Genomic DNA, 20,424 nt, shown 5'->3' on the forward strand with positions numbered 1-20,424 from the left:
CATCATAGACAAAAAAGAGAAATATTTCCGTGACTGCATGCCAAGGGTGATATTTGTACTAAGCTACATGTATAACATTTTTCATGATCTGAAATGTGAGCTTAAATTAACTAAAACCTTCAAATGACTAAATATGATCTTACTGCAGTTCTAACTGATGTTGTTAACGTGTGTTCAGATAACTATTTTTAGAAAGGAAAAAAGCGCTAGTTCTGTCTTAAACTTTTTGGAACATTCTGATATTTTTTGAGTGTGATTTTTAAAAAGTCTTTATATTTGCACTTCATTATTGTAATCAGAGCTTCTACTTAATTTGATCCTTCTGCTGAACCCCAAAATTAAAACTATATATATTTTATGGTGAAAATAAATCTGAATGCCAGATTCTTTCAGTTAATTATGAAAGCAATGAGATTGGAAGGAACTTTCCAACAAGGTGATGAGAGAAATTATGGTAAGTGTATCCAAAAGATCACATAAGCCAACCACATCACTGTACTGAACAAAGTAACATAATTGAATAATATTTTTGTTATGGATGTACTAAAGTCAGTCAGTACTACAGGTCATTAATAGATGAAGTTCAGCTTTGTATTACTTACATAATGGGTATAAAATCAATACTGAATTCTTAATAAATTTGTTTCTTTCCTTTATGCTATTTACATTAGTTGATGGAGTGAAAATGATAATGACTTATAATGAAATGTTCTCCAATTTAGGAGAAATATAAACAATATGAAATAAAAAAAAAAAATTAGTATGACATGGAACCAGTTGTTCTATTTTCCTTAATTGTCATGTATTCTGCCATGTTCTTTATCTGCTTACTGAATTTACAACTAGCACAGCAGGTTGTGAATTTTTAATAGGATCTCTTCAAGGAAGGAAAAGGTCAGTATTAACATAAAATTCTTCTTTAAGAATTGTGGTGCAAATGTTTCTTAACAGAGAGCAGGTGTTGCTGTAAAACTAAAATCTGCCATGACAGCCAAGTTAAAAGATTCCTGGAGCTAAGTTAGGAAAAAAATGCCTCAGTATGACACCATGACTGCCAGTCAATGGTGACTGAAAATAACTTTTTCTTGTTGGTATTAAACATGTCTGTTGCATGCAGAATGATTTAATACATAATCATTTAAAAAAACCCCAACAACAACAAACAAAAAAACCCTTTTCATTACTTCTAAATAAAACGCTCTTATATTTCTTCCTTTTCAGCTTCATTCTGACCAGGACAAGGGAGATGGATCCCTCAAATACATTTTGTCGGGAGATGGGGCTGGTACTCTTTTTATAATTGATGAGAAAACAGGTGACATTCATGCTACTCGGAGAATTGACAGGGAAGAGAAAGCATTTTATACCCTGCGTGCCCAAGCTATTAATAGAAGAACTCTGAGACCAGTGGAACCTGAATCTGAGTTTGTCATCAAAATCCATGACATCAATGACAATGAACCAACATTTCCGGAAGAAATTTACACTGCTAGTGTTCCTGAAATGTCAGTAGTGGGTGAGTGCTTTATACTGAAGCACAAATGCCTGTTCTATGTTACTTGATGAATAATTTCCCCATCCTCTGAAAAGCCAGTCATGTTTGAAATTCTACCTGAGAGGTTAAGTATTTTTCATTTTGGTTTGTTTGTTCAAATTTTGGAATTGCATCCAGAAACAGATTTCTGTGATTTGAGATCTATTTACTTAGAATATTCAAATTATTAATTTACAATGATTTGGAATACAAAATAAATAGAAAGTAGTTAATGGTGAATCACCCTCCTCCTTAAGAACTATTAGAATAAGATCACTAAATTAGCTTCTTAAAAGCTCAATGAATTTTTTCTTTCATTTTCACTGGAGGTCCCCAGTGGTGATAAGCACTGAATGGAGAGCTGTCTCCACTTTCACTCTTTCTGTGGCTGAGGAGAGTTATATGTTTACTCATGCTGTTGATGCACTGCCTGAAGGTAGACACCCTCTTTATTCTCTTTGCTGTCAGTTTTTTAGTGTATGGACAAATCCTCCTGTGCTTTTGGTTCCTCCCTTAACTCACTCATGAATGGCAGCTTCAAGAATCTTAAACAGCTGTTTGAGTTAATCTTTCTTCTGTTTGCAATGTATTTTCAGTTCCTATTTTATCTAGAAAGTTGTGGCCTGGATCATGCCAGCTGGTCAGATTCATAAACAACAGCATTTTAGAATATGAGCTATTATTAATTAGTGCATACAACTTTTTAGGAAGAATTTTGAAAAGCTTAAAAATATATCAAGTCTCTTTTTAAAAATTAATATTCACTTATTCATTGTATAACTGTAGATATAATACTAATTTCTAAATATTCAGGAAACACACAATAACTTCAACACTTCTTTTGGCTGTTATTACTATTTTAATTACTACCACTGCCTGAACTAGATCAAACAGTGTTTTGAGATGTTTTACATATACAGGTATTGAAGTTTTAGTACTTACTTTCCTGGGCTTTGGAAAATGTTAAAAGAGCGAGAAAATACATAATTATTGGAAGAGAATGGACTCAGCAAAGCTGTGCAGCAATGTGTGGAAGCATAATACTAATAATTTTGTATTCTTAATAAGATATTTCAATCTGCTTTTAGTTTGTGATTGAATAATTTTTAAAAGTCCTAATATTCAGCTAGCAGGTTTTAGTATAGAGGAAAATAAAAAAAGAAAGAGGAAGAAATCTGTCAGAAGATTGCATAGGGCTGTACTGGAATCCCATCAAACTAGTCCACATAAAGAGGGGAACTGAAAAGCCTTCTTTCTTTACTGTTACAAAATAGAACAAAATGTAATACTGATTTATTAATTTACTGATCAGTTCTCTAGAATCATCCATTTCAGTAAATATATATAGCTTTAGGCAGAGCATCTTGAAAGAGCATTTCTGCATTTTTTTCTAGAGAAGCATGTGGCAAGATTACAGTAGTGTTAAAATAAGACATCTTAGAGCTTCCACTTTATTTCTCATGTTCTTTCTATAAATTCCAGAAAGCATTGCTTAAAATATTCTTGGAAAGGTTTTATGAAAATGATTCAGTGTTTTCATTAAATAATATGCTATTATATGACATTCAGTTATAATCTATTGATTCCTAATTTTGTAAGTCTCAATTCCATAAAGTTCATCTTTTTCTTAAGTGTTCTCAAACATCCAAAACATTATTTCAATGAGTCTGAAACATGCAGGATGTGACGTTCCAGTGTATCTGTACGTCCACATAGATCATACAAATTTTGAAAGTGCAAATTTTGTTGCACTGCAACAAAATGGAAACATGGTAAGCAAGAAAAAGAGCTAAGATGATAAGAAAAATATCAAAAAAACTACACTGATGGGTAAAAAACCAAAAAAGCTTGGATGTATTTAGAGTATTAACCCTGTATCTTGCACAAATCGCTGTGCTAAAACAAATAGACTTTTCTTCAATAAAATGACCATAATTTTGAGAATTGTAACTAGGTTAAAATCTGCCATGTTCCTGGATTTTATAACTGCGTTCATTCAGCTTCTAGACTACTGACTACCTGATAGGTGAAATTTGCTTTTAGCTTTATAGCTTTTAGCTTTATGCCTGGTCCCTAGAGGCATATGTTCATCTGTGGTCCATGAGTGGATGATGCGATTCTATAAGGTATTCCTCAAAGTTGATTAATTTCCTCAAAACACTAATTTAATTTTCCAAGTTAAAAAATCTACTCTGTAATCTCAAAACTAAAGGCTGAATGGAGAAGGGGAGAAATATTCTAAAAGAACAAGCTGCACAAAAATTTTGAGGCAAATAGAATTAGAAATTTTAAAGTCAGTATGTTAAGAAATCTTCATATATTTGTATAATAATTAAATATAATATCATAGAATCATAGAACGGTTTGGGTTGGAAGGGACCTTAAAGATTATTTAGTTCCAACCCCGCTGCCATGGGCAGGGACACCTTCCACTAGACCAGGTTGCTCAAAGCCCCATCCAACCTGGTCTTGAACACTTCCAGGGATGGGGCATCCACAAGTTCTCTGGGCAACCTGTGCCAGTGCCTCACCATCCTCACAGTGAAGAACTTCTTCCTTACATCTAATCTAAATCTACCCTCTTTCAGTTTAAAGCCATTACATAAAGCTTTAAAGTAGATTTGAAGGGGGAAAGCGATAAAACCAGGCTCACTAGAGATAACCCTGGGCATGGCATGTCAATGTTTGAGGGATGGTGTGCTAGCGAGGTCCTTCAGTCTGCTCCACGATGTGCTGAGTACACTGGAGCACATTTGAAATGTCTTCATACAAATGCGCGCAGAGGAATAAGCAAAGGAGATAAAAGCTTTGGCCCAGTCCCAGAACTACAACATCACTGGGCTAAGCGAAACCTGGTGAGATGAGTCCTGTGACTGGGGTGCCGTGATGGACAGTTATAGGCTCTTCAGTGGGGATAGGCAGGACAGGCAAGGCGGGGAGTGGTGCTGTATGTAAAGGAGGGGTTGGACTGTGTATGGTGCTTACAGCTGGCAACAACGCAGTTGAGAGCCTCTGGGTAAGGCTGAAAGTGAAAGCAAATAAAGCAGATGCTGTTGTGGCAGTCTTCTATTGACCACCCAGCCAGGATGACGACCCCAATGAATTATTCTATGAGAAATTAAGGGATATCTCTAGATCAACTGCCCTTGTCTTTATGGGTGATTTTAACTTCCCGGACATCAACTGGGAATATCATACAGTGGACACAAACAAGCCCAGGAAATTTCTGAAGCATGTTAAAGGTAACTTCTTGGTGCAGTTAGGGAGCCAACTAGGAAACCTGCCCTCCTAGATTTGTTGTTTGTAAACAGAAAGGGACTTGTGGGCAAAGTGGTGATTGGTGGCTGTCTTGGTCACAGTGACCACAAAGTAGTTGAGTTTTAGAACATTGGAGACGATAGGAGAAAAATTCCCAGCAAAACTTCAGCCCTGGACATGAGGAGAGCAGACTTCAGGCTGCTGAAGGAGCTAGTCAGTAAGGTCCCCTGACAATCTGCTTTTGATGGCATTGGGGTCCATGAATGCTGGTCATTTTTTAAGAGCCATCTCTTAAGAGTGCAGGAACATGCAATTCCAAAGTGTCAAAAGTCAAGTAAGTGGGGCAGAAGGCCGGCTTGGACGAGCAGGGATCTTCTTCTAGAACTTAGGTGGAAAAGGAAAGCATACAGGTGATACGGGAGGACTACAGAGATGCTGTTCACCACTGTAGGGAAAAAATTTGTGGGGCTAAAACTTGATTAGAGTTCAAGCTGGCCAGGACTGTGAAGGACAACAAAAAGGTCTTTTTTAAATGTTAACGGCAAAAGGAGGATCAGAGATAACATTGGTCCATTATTTGATGAGGTCGATCACCTCACAAATAGGGACATGGACAAAGCAGAAACGTTTAATGCCTTCTTCGCCTCTGCTTTCAATAGCGATGATGGGCCCTGGGACCCCCAGAGCCCTGTATTGGAAGACCATGGCTGGGGGGATGATAAACTCTCAGCCACCTCTGAACTTGAGACTTGCTGCTCCAGCTGGATGCACATAAATCTATGGGGCCTGATGGGATTCATCCCAGGGTACTGAAAGAGCTGGCCAATGTCATTGTGGGACCTCTCTCCATTATTTTTCAACAGTCTTGGGTGTCTGGAGGGATCCCATTTGACTGGAAGCTGGCAAATATTGTCCTAACTTTCAAGAAGGGTAAGAAGGAAAATCCTAGTAATTACAAGCCTGTCAGTCTCACTTCAGTGCCTTGTAAAATTATGGAGAAGGTTATTCTGGGAGTTACCAAAAACCACTCGAGAGACAACATAGTCATTGGTCATAGCCAGCACAGGTTCACGAGGGGTAAGTCCTGCTTAACCAACTTAATTTGCTTTTATGACATCTAGTTGACCAAAGGAAGCCAGTAAATGTGGTGGTTTGGGATTTTAGCAAAGCTTTTGATACTGTCTCTCATAGTATCCTTCTGGATAAACTGTCCAGCACACAGCTAGACAAGTCCATAATACGTTGGGTGAGTCCATAACACAATTGGCTGACAGGTCGGTCTCAAAGAGTTATAGTAAATGTGGGTTACATCAGGCTGGTGGCCAGTCACCAGTGGGGTTCCCCAGGGCTCGATTTTAGGGCCAGTGCTCTTTAATGTTTTCATAAATGATCTGGATGCAGGACTTGAATGTACATTAAGTAAGTTTGCCGATGATACTAAACTAGGAGGAGCTGTGGACTCCCTCGAGGGTAGAGAGGCCTTACAGAGAGATCCGGATAGACTAGAGAACTGGGCAATCACCAACCATATGAAGTCTAACAAGGGCAAGTGCCAGATTCTCCACCTGGGATGGTGTAATCCTGGTTATACGTACAAATTGGGTGACGAGAGGGTGGAGAGCAGCCCTGTGGAAAGACATCTGGGGGGTTTGGTTTGATGGCAAGTTGAGTATGAGTCAACAGTGTGCCCTGGCAACCAAAATGGCCAACCATGCCCTGGGGTGAATCAAGCACAGCATAGCTAGCCGGTCGAGGGAAGTGATTGTCCACTCTGGTGCAGCCCCACTTCAAGTACTGTATGCAGTTTTGGGCACCTCAATATAAGAAGGATATCAAATTATTAGAGTGTGTCCAGCGGAGGGCAATCAAGATGGTGAAACATCTTGAGGGCAAGACTTAAGAGGAGCGGCTGAGGTCACTTGGTTTGTTCAGCTTGGAGAAGAGAAGGCGATGACTCCTCGTCGCAGTCTACAGCTTCCTTGAGGGGGGCAGTGGAGGGAAAGGTGCTGATCTCCTCTCTCTGGTGACCAGTGACAGGACACGAGGAAATGCAATGAAGCTGCATCAGAGGAAGTTCAGATCGGACATTAGGCAAAGGTTCTTCCCTGAGAGGGTGGTCGGTCACTGGAACAGGCTCCCCAGGGAAGTGGTCAAGGCATCAAGCCTGTCAGAGTTCAAGGAGCATCTGGATGACACTCTTAGTCATATGGTCTAGTTTTAGATAGTCCTGCAAGGACCAGGGAGTTGGACTCGATGATCCTTGTGGGTCCCTTCCAACTGGAGATATTATATGTTTCTATGATAGAATTATTCACTAAAAATATATCTATCTGTTTATGGAATGCCTTGCACTCCTGCTACTGTACATTCATCTAAATTTGGTATTTTACTATCAATCACTTTATCAGGTGGGAAAGTTGGAGCATCAGACAAGCACATACACATACACAAACGCTGCTTTTTAAAATTACAATTTATTTAAACCAACTATATAAAGAAAGATTTTTTTATACATAAATATGGTTGGTGAGTGGCAGTAGCAAAATGGGGTGAATAGCAAATGAAAAGGCATGGCTTTTTCACTACCAAAGGTGAAAGAGGACCTGCTGTAGATAGATGGTAATATTGATCAGATGTCATGCCTTTTATTGGGGGAGACAACACTGGAACAATTGTTTTTGTTCATTGGTTCCAATTCTAGTAGATGTTGTCATCATCTTTTACATCCTCCAGTTACCTTCTCTGTATTTTCACCATACAAGTGATGTTTTACACGTTAGATATTTGTTCTTTTTTTTCTTTGTTATACCTTAAATCCAAGTCAGTCTCTAATATGAACAGTAGCTTGCAACTTGTATTTATGCCTTTGGGGCCTCTGGTATGTTATTCTGGGACTGCATTCTCAAGACGTCTGCTATCATCTGGTGCCTGCACTCTCAATCCCAGTACTGAATATCACTGTTTTAAATGGATGGGCTTAATCTCATCTCTATTTTAAGAAGTGTAAAAAAAATAGTCAATGATTCTGCAGTTTTGCAACTGTGTTGTCTATTTATACACATCTGTACCGCAACCATAGTGATGAGATGTTCATATTAACTCAATATGCACTCATTTGAATACCAGAAAGAAGATACGGTAGCATATCATACTGTGTAAGTTTACTCATATGCCTCATTTCTTTTAGAGCTACACTGTGTAATGTAGATAGCAGCTAGAGTTCAGAGCTATTGGGTTTTCTTCATACATTTTAAGTTTTCAGCAAGACTGCATATATCATTAATTTCATCAGTATACCACCATATCTCTGTTACTTAATAACTGAGTAAGTTGGTAAACATTTGATCACCAGTATTTCTTTACTAATTCATAAATTAAGGCTGTTATTGCCTAATGTCCTGCTTTCTTCACCAAAAGCATCAAAAGAAGTGCACAAGTAGCAAAAAAGTGCAGGAAGCATTAGCTTGAAATAATGGAAATCTGTGCAACCCTTGGAGTGCAGGGTTTGCTCCATCCTAAAATGCCCTGTACTGTAAGGTACTACAAAGAGGGCCAGGAGGTAAGAAAAAGGCTATTAAGTCTTTATCTACTCCATCTGCCCCCATCCTTAAGATATCAAATCATGATGTAGCCAGCCTCTTTCAAGCCAGAAACAGCAGTTTTGATTTCTTCTTCAGGCTGTGGTATTAGTTAGATGGATACCTGAGAATGTGGCTATTTCTATTATCAAACACAGTGTCTTGACAAAGGCCCATAAATTCTTTGTTGTCTTGTTCATCTTTCTTCTGCTGCTTATTAATCATAGTAAAGGCAGAGATAAATGGGCCAACTTCAGGATCTTGCAGTTGGGTCAATATCCTAGAAGAGGTCTTGTCCTCCTGACGTCTTTGTACTGATTACCGGATATTTTCTCTTCCTTCACTTCTTTCCTTATTTTCAAAGTTTATGACTCAGAATATTCTTACAGTTTTGACAACAATCTTCTGTTCTGTCCATCATATTCTTCACCTATTTATCTCTTTCTGCTCATTCAAGGGTTTCTTTTCAGAACTGCAAATGAGTCTGTTTTCCTCTATACAGCTTTTCCCGTGGATTTTGCCTATCGGTATCTTTTAGACAAGCTTTCAGAACTTTCTGTTATTTAGACCTTTTTTTTTTTTAATCATCACATTCTTCCTTCTATTTGTTGATGTTTCTCTATTCATCTGTTGTAGCCTGTATATTCTCTAGTCATTCGTTATGCTTATTCCATCCTGTATCTTCAGTGCTGTTTCTACTATCTGTCATGCTGGTCTTTTCTGCTGCTGAATTAGGGATATCAATATATGTCTCATAAGATGTAACCTCCCTCTGGGTTTACACGTGAACTACAGGTTGGGTGTCCCACAGTTAGCCTGTCATCTCTACTGGTGTTTATCTTTTTGTCTTCCTCTTCAAACAGCATTTAGAGCTACTATTGCTCAGCTTTCTCCTGAGGCTTTTTGTACACTCCCTCATTAGCGCTGTTCCACCAATTCCCAATGCTTAGTCCTCTCTGCCATAGCATTTATCTTATAACACTTCCTTCTTGTTTCCAATTAATAAAGATTTTTTTAAATCTTTTTTTATAGCTCTCTCACCAAACCCTTTTGCATCTTCTGACTTATAATTTTATAATATCAATAATGACGGATTTTGAAAACCCAAATTATTATATTATATTTTTCAATTTTTTACAAACTCCAATTTTACTCTGTACACAAATCCTGCCATAAGGAGAGGGGACAAAAAAGAAAACAAAAGACAAGACAAACCCCAAAAAACCCCTCAAGATTAAACATTATTTTTCTATAAAAGGGACGTCTTAAAAGAATTGGAAATCTCCACTGATGTGCTTGTTTCCAGCTTATTGTTTTCCCAGTTACAGGAGTACCATGTAGCCAACGATCTTTCTGACATCAACTTCTCTGAATATGCAGACCTTTCCACTTCTTTGTTATTCTGCTGTATTAAATAGTTTATTTCAGGGGAGAACATGTGTCATTATTTCTTCTCTTTTCTGCTACAAAGAGCAGAAAATTTCTATTAATTTGACATGTTATTTTTATGGATAATTTACTAGGGAGCGTACTTGCTGTGGTTAAATATCACATAACTCAGTTGGGAGCAAGGAAAAGGAAATATAAGTTTCAAATTCAGCTCTACAATGGGTATTCTGTGGGTTCTTTGTCCTAGCTAATTAACTTCAGTGATTCTTATCTAAAAGGTCTACCTCATAAATGCATTGTGAGGTCAAAGTCATTAATACTTGTATGGTGTTTGAAGATGCTTGCAAGAAACACATTAAAAAGGGCCAAATATATTAATTACTATCATAGTACCAGACCCTAGGGAGATTCAAACATTATAGTTAAAATTATGTTAAAATATGCCTTCTGAGAACTACAATAATCTGACAAATGACTGTTTATTTCTGGGCCTAGCTCACCACTGTAGAATTCTAATTTATCATATAATAAAATTTGCAAGTGTACAAGGAGAAAATCACAGAATTCATATATCATATTGATAACATAGCTGATGCCATATTCTCCAGTATATTATCACTGTCTCCTTTATGCTGTCCTACAGAGTTCAGATTAGGCTTTAGATCCTGAAGGCCAAAGACTCACCAACTTCATCAGAAGCAATGTGTGCCTATGTAAAAGACAGAGCAAGGCCCAGACCAAGTAGTGCTGACTAAGTCACACCCACACTGCAGTTTTTAAACTGTGGCACGACTGATCATCTTCAGTGCCTCGGGATTTCAGGTCCAGGTTTCAGACCAGAGCAAGCATTGTATTTGTAGTATTGAGCATCAGTGGTCTTCAGTGACTTCATGGAACTGAAGCAAAGCAAAACAAGCTGATGGTTTGACATCAACATGTGCACAACACAACTGATATCCTCCTCCTGTTCGCTTCTTTGCCTGGTTTCTATCAGGTTTTTCATAGGAATCACTGATCCCTTGGTGGAAGCCTAGAGAACATGTCTCTCTTCTTCCTAGGAGCAAGGGCCAAGATCAAAGTGGTGACTTACTTCTGCATCTTGAATGGCAGGCAGAAGTGTAGCGGTGCCCTTGCACTTTTCCTGCCAGGTACCTGACCGTTTGTAAAAAAAGCCAAAGAGCTGAGCCAACATTAAAAAGTATAGTCTATCCTTACTGCTTCTGGGTAACGGGGTGTACGTTACCCTGAGCACAAGCCACTGAGTAAATCGCACTGTGTGATAGTGATGAAATTAAGAAGCCAAAGTCTCTTCCCACAGACGTTAATGGCAACAGGATCAAATCTACAATTTTCAGAAGAAGCGTCTGATAGATTTTATTGGGTGTATGTGCAGCCATGCTCACTGCAGCTAGAGAGAATAGCTGATACGATTTGTTCTGTTTCATGTGTATTAAATAGCATTAATTAATATATTATATGTGCATTATGACCCTCATAATTGAGGCAGCAGTAACTATTAGACACTTATTACATTGCAAATAGAACTATGTTTTATTTATTTTAAAGCTATTAAACACTTTCTTTGGTTTTCTTCCAAATTATCCTTCAACATCAATTCTGCATGTTTTTTTAAACTAAGATGAAATAAAAATCTCATACAATTGACCTATTAATAAATACTGCTAGTTTGAACATATGAAGGAAATGTGAAAATTAGAAATAAATAATTCAGTTGCATGTAATAGATACAAAATATCACCTTTCATGGGTTTGCAATGTAGACTTTTCTGATTAATCCATTGTACTGTTGTGATAGACAACTTGATGATGACTGTTCTCTGTTTTTATGGATATAAAATGGAGGATTTGTAAACTTTACTTGGATAATGCGGTATTGATCAGTGTACTTGCTGGCTTGGTGGTTTAATTTTTTTTCTGTTGCTTTTTTCTTTTTTTACTCGCAGCACCTAAGTTACTGAACATGATTTGTTCTTATCCTTCTTTTACACAACACCTCTTTGCTATTTCAGAGCAAATATTCTTTAGGAGCAAGTATACATTCTAGTACTGCAGTTTGCTACACACTAGGATGGTCCAAAAGGTGCATTTCAGAACCAAGGCAATACTCCTCAGAACTTAAATATATTTAACAAGAAGGCCTCTGTATCTTTTAACAGAATATTTATATAGACATATATCTACAAATGGAGTTCACTGTGTCTGGAGATATAAGACATTTGTGAATCTAAAACAGATGAAGTTTTTAGGACAGTTCTACAACCTTTACATTCTTATATTTTAAAGGTGTTCAGATTTTCAGTTTCAGCCCTAGTCCAGATGGTCACTGAAACAATTATTAGTAGAGTGGAAAGTGTTCATAATTTTTATCTTATTTTTTCATTATATTTGTGTAGCAATTTTTTATCTTTTTTAAATTTTATTTTGTGTTTGAGGCTTTGTTCTGTTAACTCAGTGATTCATTCCATTTTAATACCAGAAATAATATAACCAGGAATTTGCCTATTATGCCTTCTTTATGACATGCAAATAGTTTTAGGGACTCACTGAAACAAGTGTTTCTGTTCTAAAACAGTTGAAAACTGAACATTTCTGAGAACTCATCTCTGATTCAACAGTTAGGCACGTGCTCATTCCATCAATATTGGCGTAATTTTTCACATGATTGAACAATTGACTTGTCAAAAGCAGATTTGTCGTCATCTTGTGAAATACCCCCAAAACTGAGGAAGCTTAGCATTTACTTCTGTTTGCCTTTCTATGTACGTTAGAATAAATATGTAATGTAGTCAAACTATGAGAGGGAATAAATAGTTAAATAGTTGTGACAAGTGTCTTGGATTTACAGGTGCTTTATTTCACAATAATCGGCAGTATTTGGTGGAGGGAAAAAATTGGGATAAAAGGAGAAATAGGTTTGAAAGTCTTCTGATCCTCAGAATAGCCAGTGGCTAACCAGTCACATGCATATGATGATTTATTTTCTCTTCCTTGTTTTTTTTCACTTATTTCCTCTATTCTTAAAATCATATCTGCACTTTATGGAGGTACGATAGGGAAGATCCTTGTTGATACTTTATTTCTCTAGTGGAAGAGTTGAACAGGATGTAGAAACTATTTTGATTCAGCAAGAAATGGCAGAGGCAATGGTAAACATTTCCTGTTTTGAAGAACAGGTATATTCCACTAAAATTTAGAGATGGTCTTTAAAATTAGAAAATTTTCTGGAGTCTAAATAACCAGCAGATTTCAAAGTCCATATGGCAGTATTTCTTCTGGTAGTATCTATCTATATTAACACTTAGAAGGTAGGGAGAACTGATGACTAGTTTTTCCCAAGTTCCAATGACCTATTTAATCATCTTTTTCTGTCATGTTCCTGCATGTGTAGTTTCATAGCATGTTGACATCATTGGACAAAAAAAAAAAATATTTTTTGGTAATGGTAATGGAAAGCAGATATTTATTGTAAGAAAAATAAATAAGTCTTCTGAAAACAGGAAGTGAGTACATAAGTATGAAATTATTGTAGCTGAGTAAGGATAAGAATTCAGCTCAACTATAGCTATTGTTTAACTTTGCTAATTAGATCTTAATCATGCCTGTGGGATTAGGGAAGTTTAGATTCAATTTCTGTAGAATGACATCCTGAAATACGGACGAATGTACCTGAAGTTGACTATAAGATCATAGACATATTTGAAAAGTCCAACTGATATTAGCTGAAATTTTCTTTGGGGTCTGCTCAAATGGAAATTAATGTTCTTGGACCTTCACCTAGTACCATGTGAAGCTAAGCTGACTTTGGATGTTTCAGGTACTTCTGTGGTGCAAGTTACAGCTACTGATGCAGATGATCCTTCATATGGAAACAGTGCCAGAGTAATTTACAGCATACTTCAGGGACAGCCATATTTCTCTGTGGAACCAGAAACAGGTTAGAAAAATTGTCATTTCCATTTACCATAAACTGTATACTTTTTCTTTCATTTTAAAAATCTTAGATCATATAAAAAATTAATTTTAGAAACTAACTGAAGTGAAATCATATTTCTTGCTTTTTTCCTCATAATTTATAATTCTTATAATAAATATAAAAACTTAGATTTATTACAGCTGACACTATGAAGCCTAAGTCGCTTTACAGTTGTACTGCTGATAGCTTAAGGATCTAAGTAACTACATTTCTGATAAAGACAAGAATAAAGGTTTGTGTCCTAGAAAATGTTCTTTTTTTTCTTAATGTTTCTACTTGGTCTAATAAAAGGTTTTCTTTCTACTCATAAATGTTGTGCATAAATATCTTGAATCATTTTTAGCATGAAATGCAAACTGGTGTGTTGAGTTTGCGTGGCAAGGTTTTGATAGTGGGGGCTACAGGGGTGGCTTCTGTGCGAAGCTGCTAGAAGCTTCCCCCATGTCCGACAGAGCCAATGCCAGCCGGCTCCAGGATGGACCTGCCACTGGCCAAGGCTGAGCCCATCAATGACAGTGGTAGTGCCTCTGGGAGAACAGATTTAGGAAGGGGAAAAAAGTTGCTGTGCAACAGAAACTGCAGCTGGAGAGAGGAGTGAGAACATGTGAGAGAAACAGCCCTGCAGACCCCCAGGTCAGTGCAGAAGGAGGAGAGGAGATGCTCCAGGCACCAGAGCAGAGATTCCCCTGCAGCCCGTGGGGAAGACCACGGTGAGGCAGGCTGTCCTCCTGCAGCCCAGGGAGGTCCACGGTGGAGCAGATATCCACCTGCAGCCCGGGGAGGACCCCACGCTGGAGCAGGGGGATGCCCGAAGGAGGCTGTGACCCTGTGGGAAGCCCACGCTGGAGCAGGCTCCTGGCAGGACCTGTGGCCCCGTGGAGGGAGGAGCCCACGCTGGAGCAGGTTTTCTGGCAGGACTTGTGACCCCGCGGGGGACCCACGCTGGAGCAGGCTGTGCCTGAAAGACTGCAGCCCATGGAAGGGACCCACGCTGGAGCAGTTCATGAAGAACTGCAGCCTGTGGAAAGGACCCACGTTGGAGAAATTCGTGGAGGACTGTCTCCCATGGGAGGGACCCCACACTGGAGCAGGGGAAGAGTGAGGAGTCCTGCCCCTGAAGAGGAAGGAGCAGCAGAGACAACGTGTGATGAACTGACCCCAAAGCCCATTCCCCGTTCCCCTGTGCCACAGGCAGGGAGGAGGTAGAGAAATTCGAGAGTGGAGTTGAGCCCAGGAAGAAGGGAGGGGTGGGGGGAAGGTGTTTTAAGATTTAATTTTATTTTTCATTACCTTACTCTGATTTTGATTGGTAATAAATTAAATGCATTTTCCCCAAGTTGAGTCTGTTTTGCCCATGATGGTAATTGGTGTGTCATCTCTCCCTGTCCTTATCTCAACCCACAAGCCTTTCATTGTATTTTCTCTCCCCTGTTCAGCTAAGGAGGGGAGTGATAGAACAGCTTTGGTGGGTACCTGGCATCCAGCCAGGGTCAACCCACCGCAAATGGAATGGAAGCTGTGATGTAGAACTAAGGTTTGTTCAAGAAACAGCCTGTACTGAAGACTATTTATAAAGCTTATGAACAGAAATTTGTACTTTAAAACATGAAATTAATATTTTAGAAATATATTTCACAGACTAATACAAAAAAGATGCAGCAGATTGTTGCACATCAAAAATAAAGAGATTATTAACAATTTTTGTTTTTTATTTATTTATTTAAGGCATCATCAGGACTGCTTTGCCAAACATGAACAGAGAGAACAGGGAGCAGTACCAAGTAGTTATCCAGGCAAAGGACATGGGAGGCCAGATGGGTGGATTATCAGGGACCACCACCGTGAACATCACTTTGACTGATGTCAACGACAATCCACCTCGATTCCCCCAGAGTAAGCTGCATTTAATTGTTGCCTTGCACTGTAAGAGCTTCAAACTAAAGAGTTAAGCAATCACCATCTGGTTTAATTTAGAGTAAATCTAGATTATGGGGCACACATGAACAAAAGGCTTATGTACTGATTTATTCACTGTTATTAAAGCAGTGTATTAGATGTTACAACATTTGTTTGCTAGGAAAACAGTTACATGGTCAAATATAACTGCACCAAACCTGGAATACATTCCAGTACTATGGGAGGGGGTGGTAGGTGGACTCATAAGAGCATTAGAGCAATGTTTTTCTTTTCCCTTACCTATTGCTTAAATCCTACATACTCCCTCACTGTAAAATAAAACATGTAGTAATTCTAGGTACGCAGAAATGTTTGAACTGTAGTATCTGCTTAAATATTTAATCATGAAGAATGTGGAAAAGAAATTACTTGAAGGGAATCAAGCAGATTTTTACTTTTCTAGTTATAGTGCTACAAAACCTAACAGAAAATTTCCCAAAGTAAATGGCATTTAACCTTTTTTTTTTCCAGCTTAAGTTTACCAAAGCTTTTTATAATGCTTTTTAACTTCTGTTAGTACAGCTATCAAGACTTTGTATCCTCAAACTAAAATATAAAAACATTCTTGGTCTCTATGCAATATGGAAATATTAAACTATGTAACATCAAACTTGTTAAAGGTTAAGCATTTTAAATACATTTGAAGCCTTTTGCATATACTGAAGTTGTAATATTCGCAGGATGGTTTGGACATACTTAATAGCTAAAGGATTTAGAGTATCCTCACCACCCATATTTTCTTCTTTCTACTGAATCCAGTAGTTACTGATGATCAGCCTTAGGCTCAAAATAACACAATCAGCTTCAAAGGATTCTGATTTTAACATGCTTTTTATGGCACAAATGGAGTACATAATTTTGTTCAATTTAATATTGTAGTTAATATGTATGTGTTTAGCTAAGATGTTTATCAGCATGTGGTTTCATATACACACTCAAAATAGAAAAAGCTTGAACAATTGAGTACTTACAGTTTGTGCATTTCCACACAGGCCCTATTCTGGGCAGAATTTATTGTTAATTTGTCATTTTATGTTCTTTTTATTTCCACAACTTTTTGATTTATTATTTTTCTTGTTTCCATTTGTATATAGAGGTTTACAGTAATTCCAGTGCTGTGCAGGTGAGGAATGCTGTATTACTCCTCTCTGGACATACTGAGGAAGACTATTCAAAGAGGTGTCATGTTCAAAGCTTTACAGGAAAGCTAATTTCAACAGTTAGATTAAGACAGCATATAAGCATCAAACATGCATATTTATGCTCTTCTCTTTTTTCCCCCTTGTTTCTTAAACAGTGTGTTAAATTAAAACTTAGAGCAATGGAATCAACTTTCTAGACCATTTTTACATGACTTATCTAGCAATGCAACATCATATTTGAATCTGATGAGGATTGATGTAGCATCCCAGAAATATCTCTGCATTTTTCTATTAATATCAGTGTAAATTAAGTGTGACCTCTGCTTTAAGGAAACTTTCACTTTTACTCTCGGGGGGGGGGATTTGTTGTTGTTTTGGTTTGGTTTTTGCTCTCTACTTCCTCTCTGACAATAGCTTTGCTAGATATAAATGTATGTTTCACTGGAAATGAAAACTAAAACATTCATAAAGCACACTGATTTTACCAGATATATGAAAGTAAAAATAACCATTGACTTCTTAAAAAATCTTTATATTTAATCTCAAAATGCAAATAGACATTATAATGATTCCTGATTTTAATAGAGTTCAATGAGACCACTCAGACTGATACTGATTAAGTTAAATTATTCTTATTCTGTTCCATTAATAAAAACCAGATGTGTATTAGGTTCATGAGACAATCATGTTCATATCAGATTTATAAGTTACTAGGAAAAATATTAAAGGTCCATTATGTTTTCACAGGACTCAGCATATTACAGCTACGTTTCAATAAAATGTTTCATAACAGATTAAAATTCTCCCACAAGAAACTCAGAATTGTGGAAAATTCTATTTATTTTATTTTATCATACTTTCTCAAAAAAAAAAAAAAAAAAAGCAGAGCCATTAATTCCTCTGTTTAGATTACAGAGCAAGGACTCTCCAGAATATTTTTCTCCTTCTAAAGATCCCCTGAAAACCATATAGGTAGCAGTGGCTGCTCTTCTGAGGAAACATGATAAAATTTAAAATGTTATCAAGGTTCTGCACAGAAAGGCCATCAAAGACCTCAGCTATTGGATCTCTGTTTCAACTGTAATATTTCCAAGTGTTCTTAGAAGTGAGGAGATGGTGTTGAACAAAGATAAATGTAAAAAGTCGTTTATGGACTTAGAAGCCTGAGTTTAACTGAAACTCAGTACCTCTGAGTTACAGCAGCCCATGTCTGCTTTGAGACTATAGCCTGTATTACTCTATAAAAATATTTACCTTTACATTATGTGCCTATTCAAGAGTAAATGGAGAGAAGGGTAAACATGAATAAGATTGCTTTTTCATTCTTTATGACTGACTGAAGTATTTCCAGACACAAGTGCGTAGACTTTAATCTTCCAGCTGATTTCCACTCTCCTTAGTATATGGAAAAGCTTTTCCTCTCCTTGATCCTCCCATTTTTATTCCTGACAGACAAATGAAAGAACGTCACTCACCGGAGCAAATGCAAACAGAAAATTACCCTCCTTGAGGAATAGAGGAAGTGAGAGAAAAAGGATTGACAGAAAAGTTTTGCCAGAATAATTCTAGTTTGGTGTAGTTTGTGTTCTGATACAGTGTCTAAAGCTGCACTGCATCCCATATTTAGTCAAGGCATTAAATGTCTTCAGTGACAAAAATAATAAAATGAAGTGTCTCATACTATGGTGGAGATTTCTATAAATGGATAGGTTAGGCATAAAATTATTCTTCATATTGTAGGTTTCTGGTTATTTTCACTCTCTGTTTCCACTACCTTATTAGCAATTCAAGATATGAGCTCTTACTACTTTGTAGACTAAATTAATTAGTTGGCTATTGCAGCGGAAGTCAAAGTAGCATCCACAAGGCATAGCTTGGGGATGTAGTTTTAAACATTTGAGAAAAAAATGTGGGGAATAGGTGACACACCATAAACTAATTATAACATATAAATATGAATTGGGAAGAAAAGTGGTCTTTCACCGTAGTCTCACATAGTACTGAATAAATACTAAATGGGAGCAGAGGCTATTTTTTTCTTCTGTTTTTTTAACCATTAGGGGATTACAGAGAGATTATATGCTAACGTAACAAAGTACACAGATTTAGGTATTAGAGAAAGGTAATGAAAATGTCAGAGCAAATGCAAGACAAATCACTCGATTGAAACACCAAAATGTAACTGAGCAAAAATAAATTCGTATAAATATTATGTGGAGTGTATATGGCCAGAAAGTATTAATTCTGCTGCTGTATATCAGTTTCATATCAAAAGCTAAGTAAAATTATATGAAGAAATTTAATTTCAATATTTTTCATTCAACATTTAATTACAATCTATATGTGAATATGTTTATTTTTGTGTATTTTTGTTGCTTTTTTTTTTTTTTTAGGTTTGGCATACTATAACATAACGGAACAGAAAAAATTAGTTCTATAGAATGAAAGTCTCAAACATCCCAATGAATAATAGGGGTTTTTTTCAGTGAGTGTTTCCAAACCCAAAACCAGTTCCTTTGTCACTCTGTAGCTGGCTAGTAATAAACTCTATTAAGAGACACTGATAATCCTCACGTGACTCACCTGTGCTTTCCCAAGGATATGATAAGATCATGTTGCCAGCGGCCTTCCTGTACTGCCTTGCCACTGCTCTCTCCCCACGATTCTTCCTGATGGCACAAAACTAATAAAACTCTCTTTATGGACTTTTCTGTACTTCTTATTTGTAATGAGGTATATATGTGCTGCCTTTAGGGTAGCCTGTTCAACTTTTTCCTGTTGTGGTTGCTGGCCTTTACCACCTCCACTTTTTTATTACTGTTAACTGAACTGTCTTTCTAACCCACTTTACTTACCTTAGGAAGTGTCTAGGCAAAATGGAAAATCTTGGAACACTTAACTAAGGCCAGAGGAGAAAATGTTTTTCAGTAGAGCTTTGATGACTTAACTTTCATCTTTGGAATGACAGCTGTATCTGCGTTCATTTTAAAATCTTCTTCTGAGAATTCTTCATGTGCGTTATGTCCCCCACATGTTTTCCTACCGTATGTTCTGACAGATGGGACCAGAGATCTCAACGCTTATTTACAGTTTTCACAGTAAGGCTAGGACATAGAATACTAAAATGTATGGTAAGATATTTATTTCGATTTATTGTAGCATGTCTGAATGTTGGCAGTTTTATTCCTATGGTTTTTTATCAGCTGTATGACACCACAATAAAAGGATACAACTGAGCTAGAGAAAGTAGTGCAAAACCAAAATTGCAATGTTCATAAACCTTATTTAAGTATGAATTAACTGCATTAACAAGTATAGGTACACCTTCTGCTTGTGGATCTTCAAAAACCTATCCCTGTATGAAGATGTCATTCAATTTATTTAATATTGTGTCTGACTATCTAATTTTGAAAGCTGAAATTGCTTAGAATTGGCCAGCGAAGTCAGGGGGTTCTGTTCTTTGTATTGCTTCCTTGTTAAACTAGATGTAAAATGTATCCCAAAAGATTTACCTTAGATATTAAAAGGAAAAAAGCAGAGTAAAGCCTGAAAAGAAGGCAGAGCAGTCTTTCC

General features: G+C 37.2%; 1 protein-coding gene across 4 annotated transcripts in view; it reads left to right on the top strand.

The window, feature by feature from the left end:
- CDH10 (cadherin 10) overlaps positions 1-20,424 on the top strand; it is a 104,630-nt gene that overhangs the window by 64,701 nt on the left and 19,505 nt on the right. For all 4 annotated transcript variants that reach the window (XM_052781042.1, XM_052781037.1, XM_052781036.1 and 1 more), the window contains 3 exons: positions 1,222-1,516; positions 13,595-13,714; positions 15,479-15,646. In XM_052781042.1, coding sequence (XP_052637002.1) covers positions 1,222-1,516; positions 13,595-13,714; positions 15,479-15,646 — 583 coding nt within the window. The remainder of the gene's footprint in view (positions 1-1,221; positions 1,517-13,594; positions 13,715-15,478; positions 15,647-20,424) is intronic.

Source organism: Harpia harpyja, chromosome 1 (assembly GCF_026419915.1).
Source record: "Harpia harpyja isolate bHarHar1 chromosome 1, bHarHar1 primary haplotype, whole genome shotgun sequence".
Lineage (NCBI taxonomy): Eukaryota > Metazoa > Chordata > Aves > Accipitriformes > Accipitridae > Harpia > Harpia harpyja.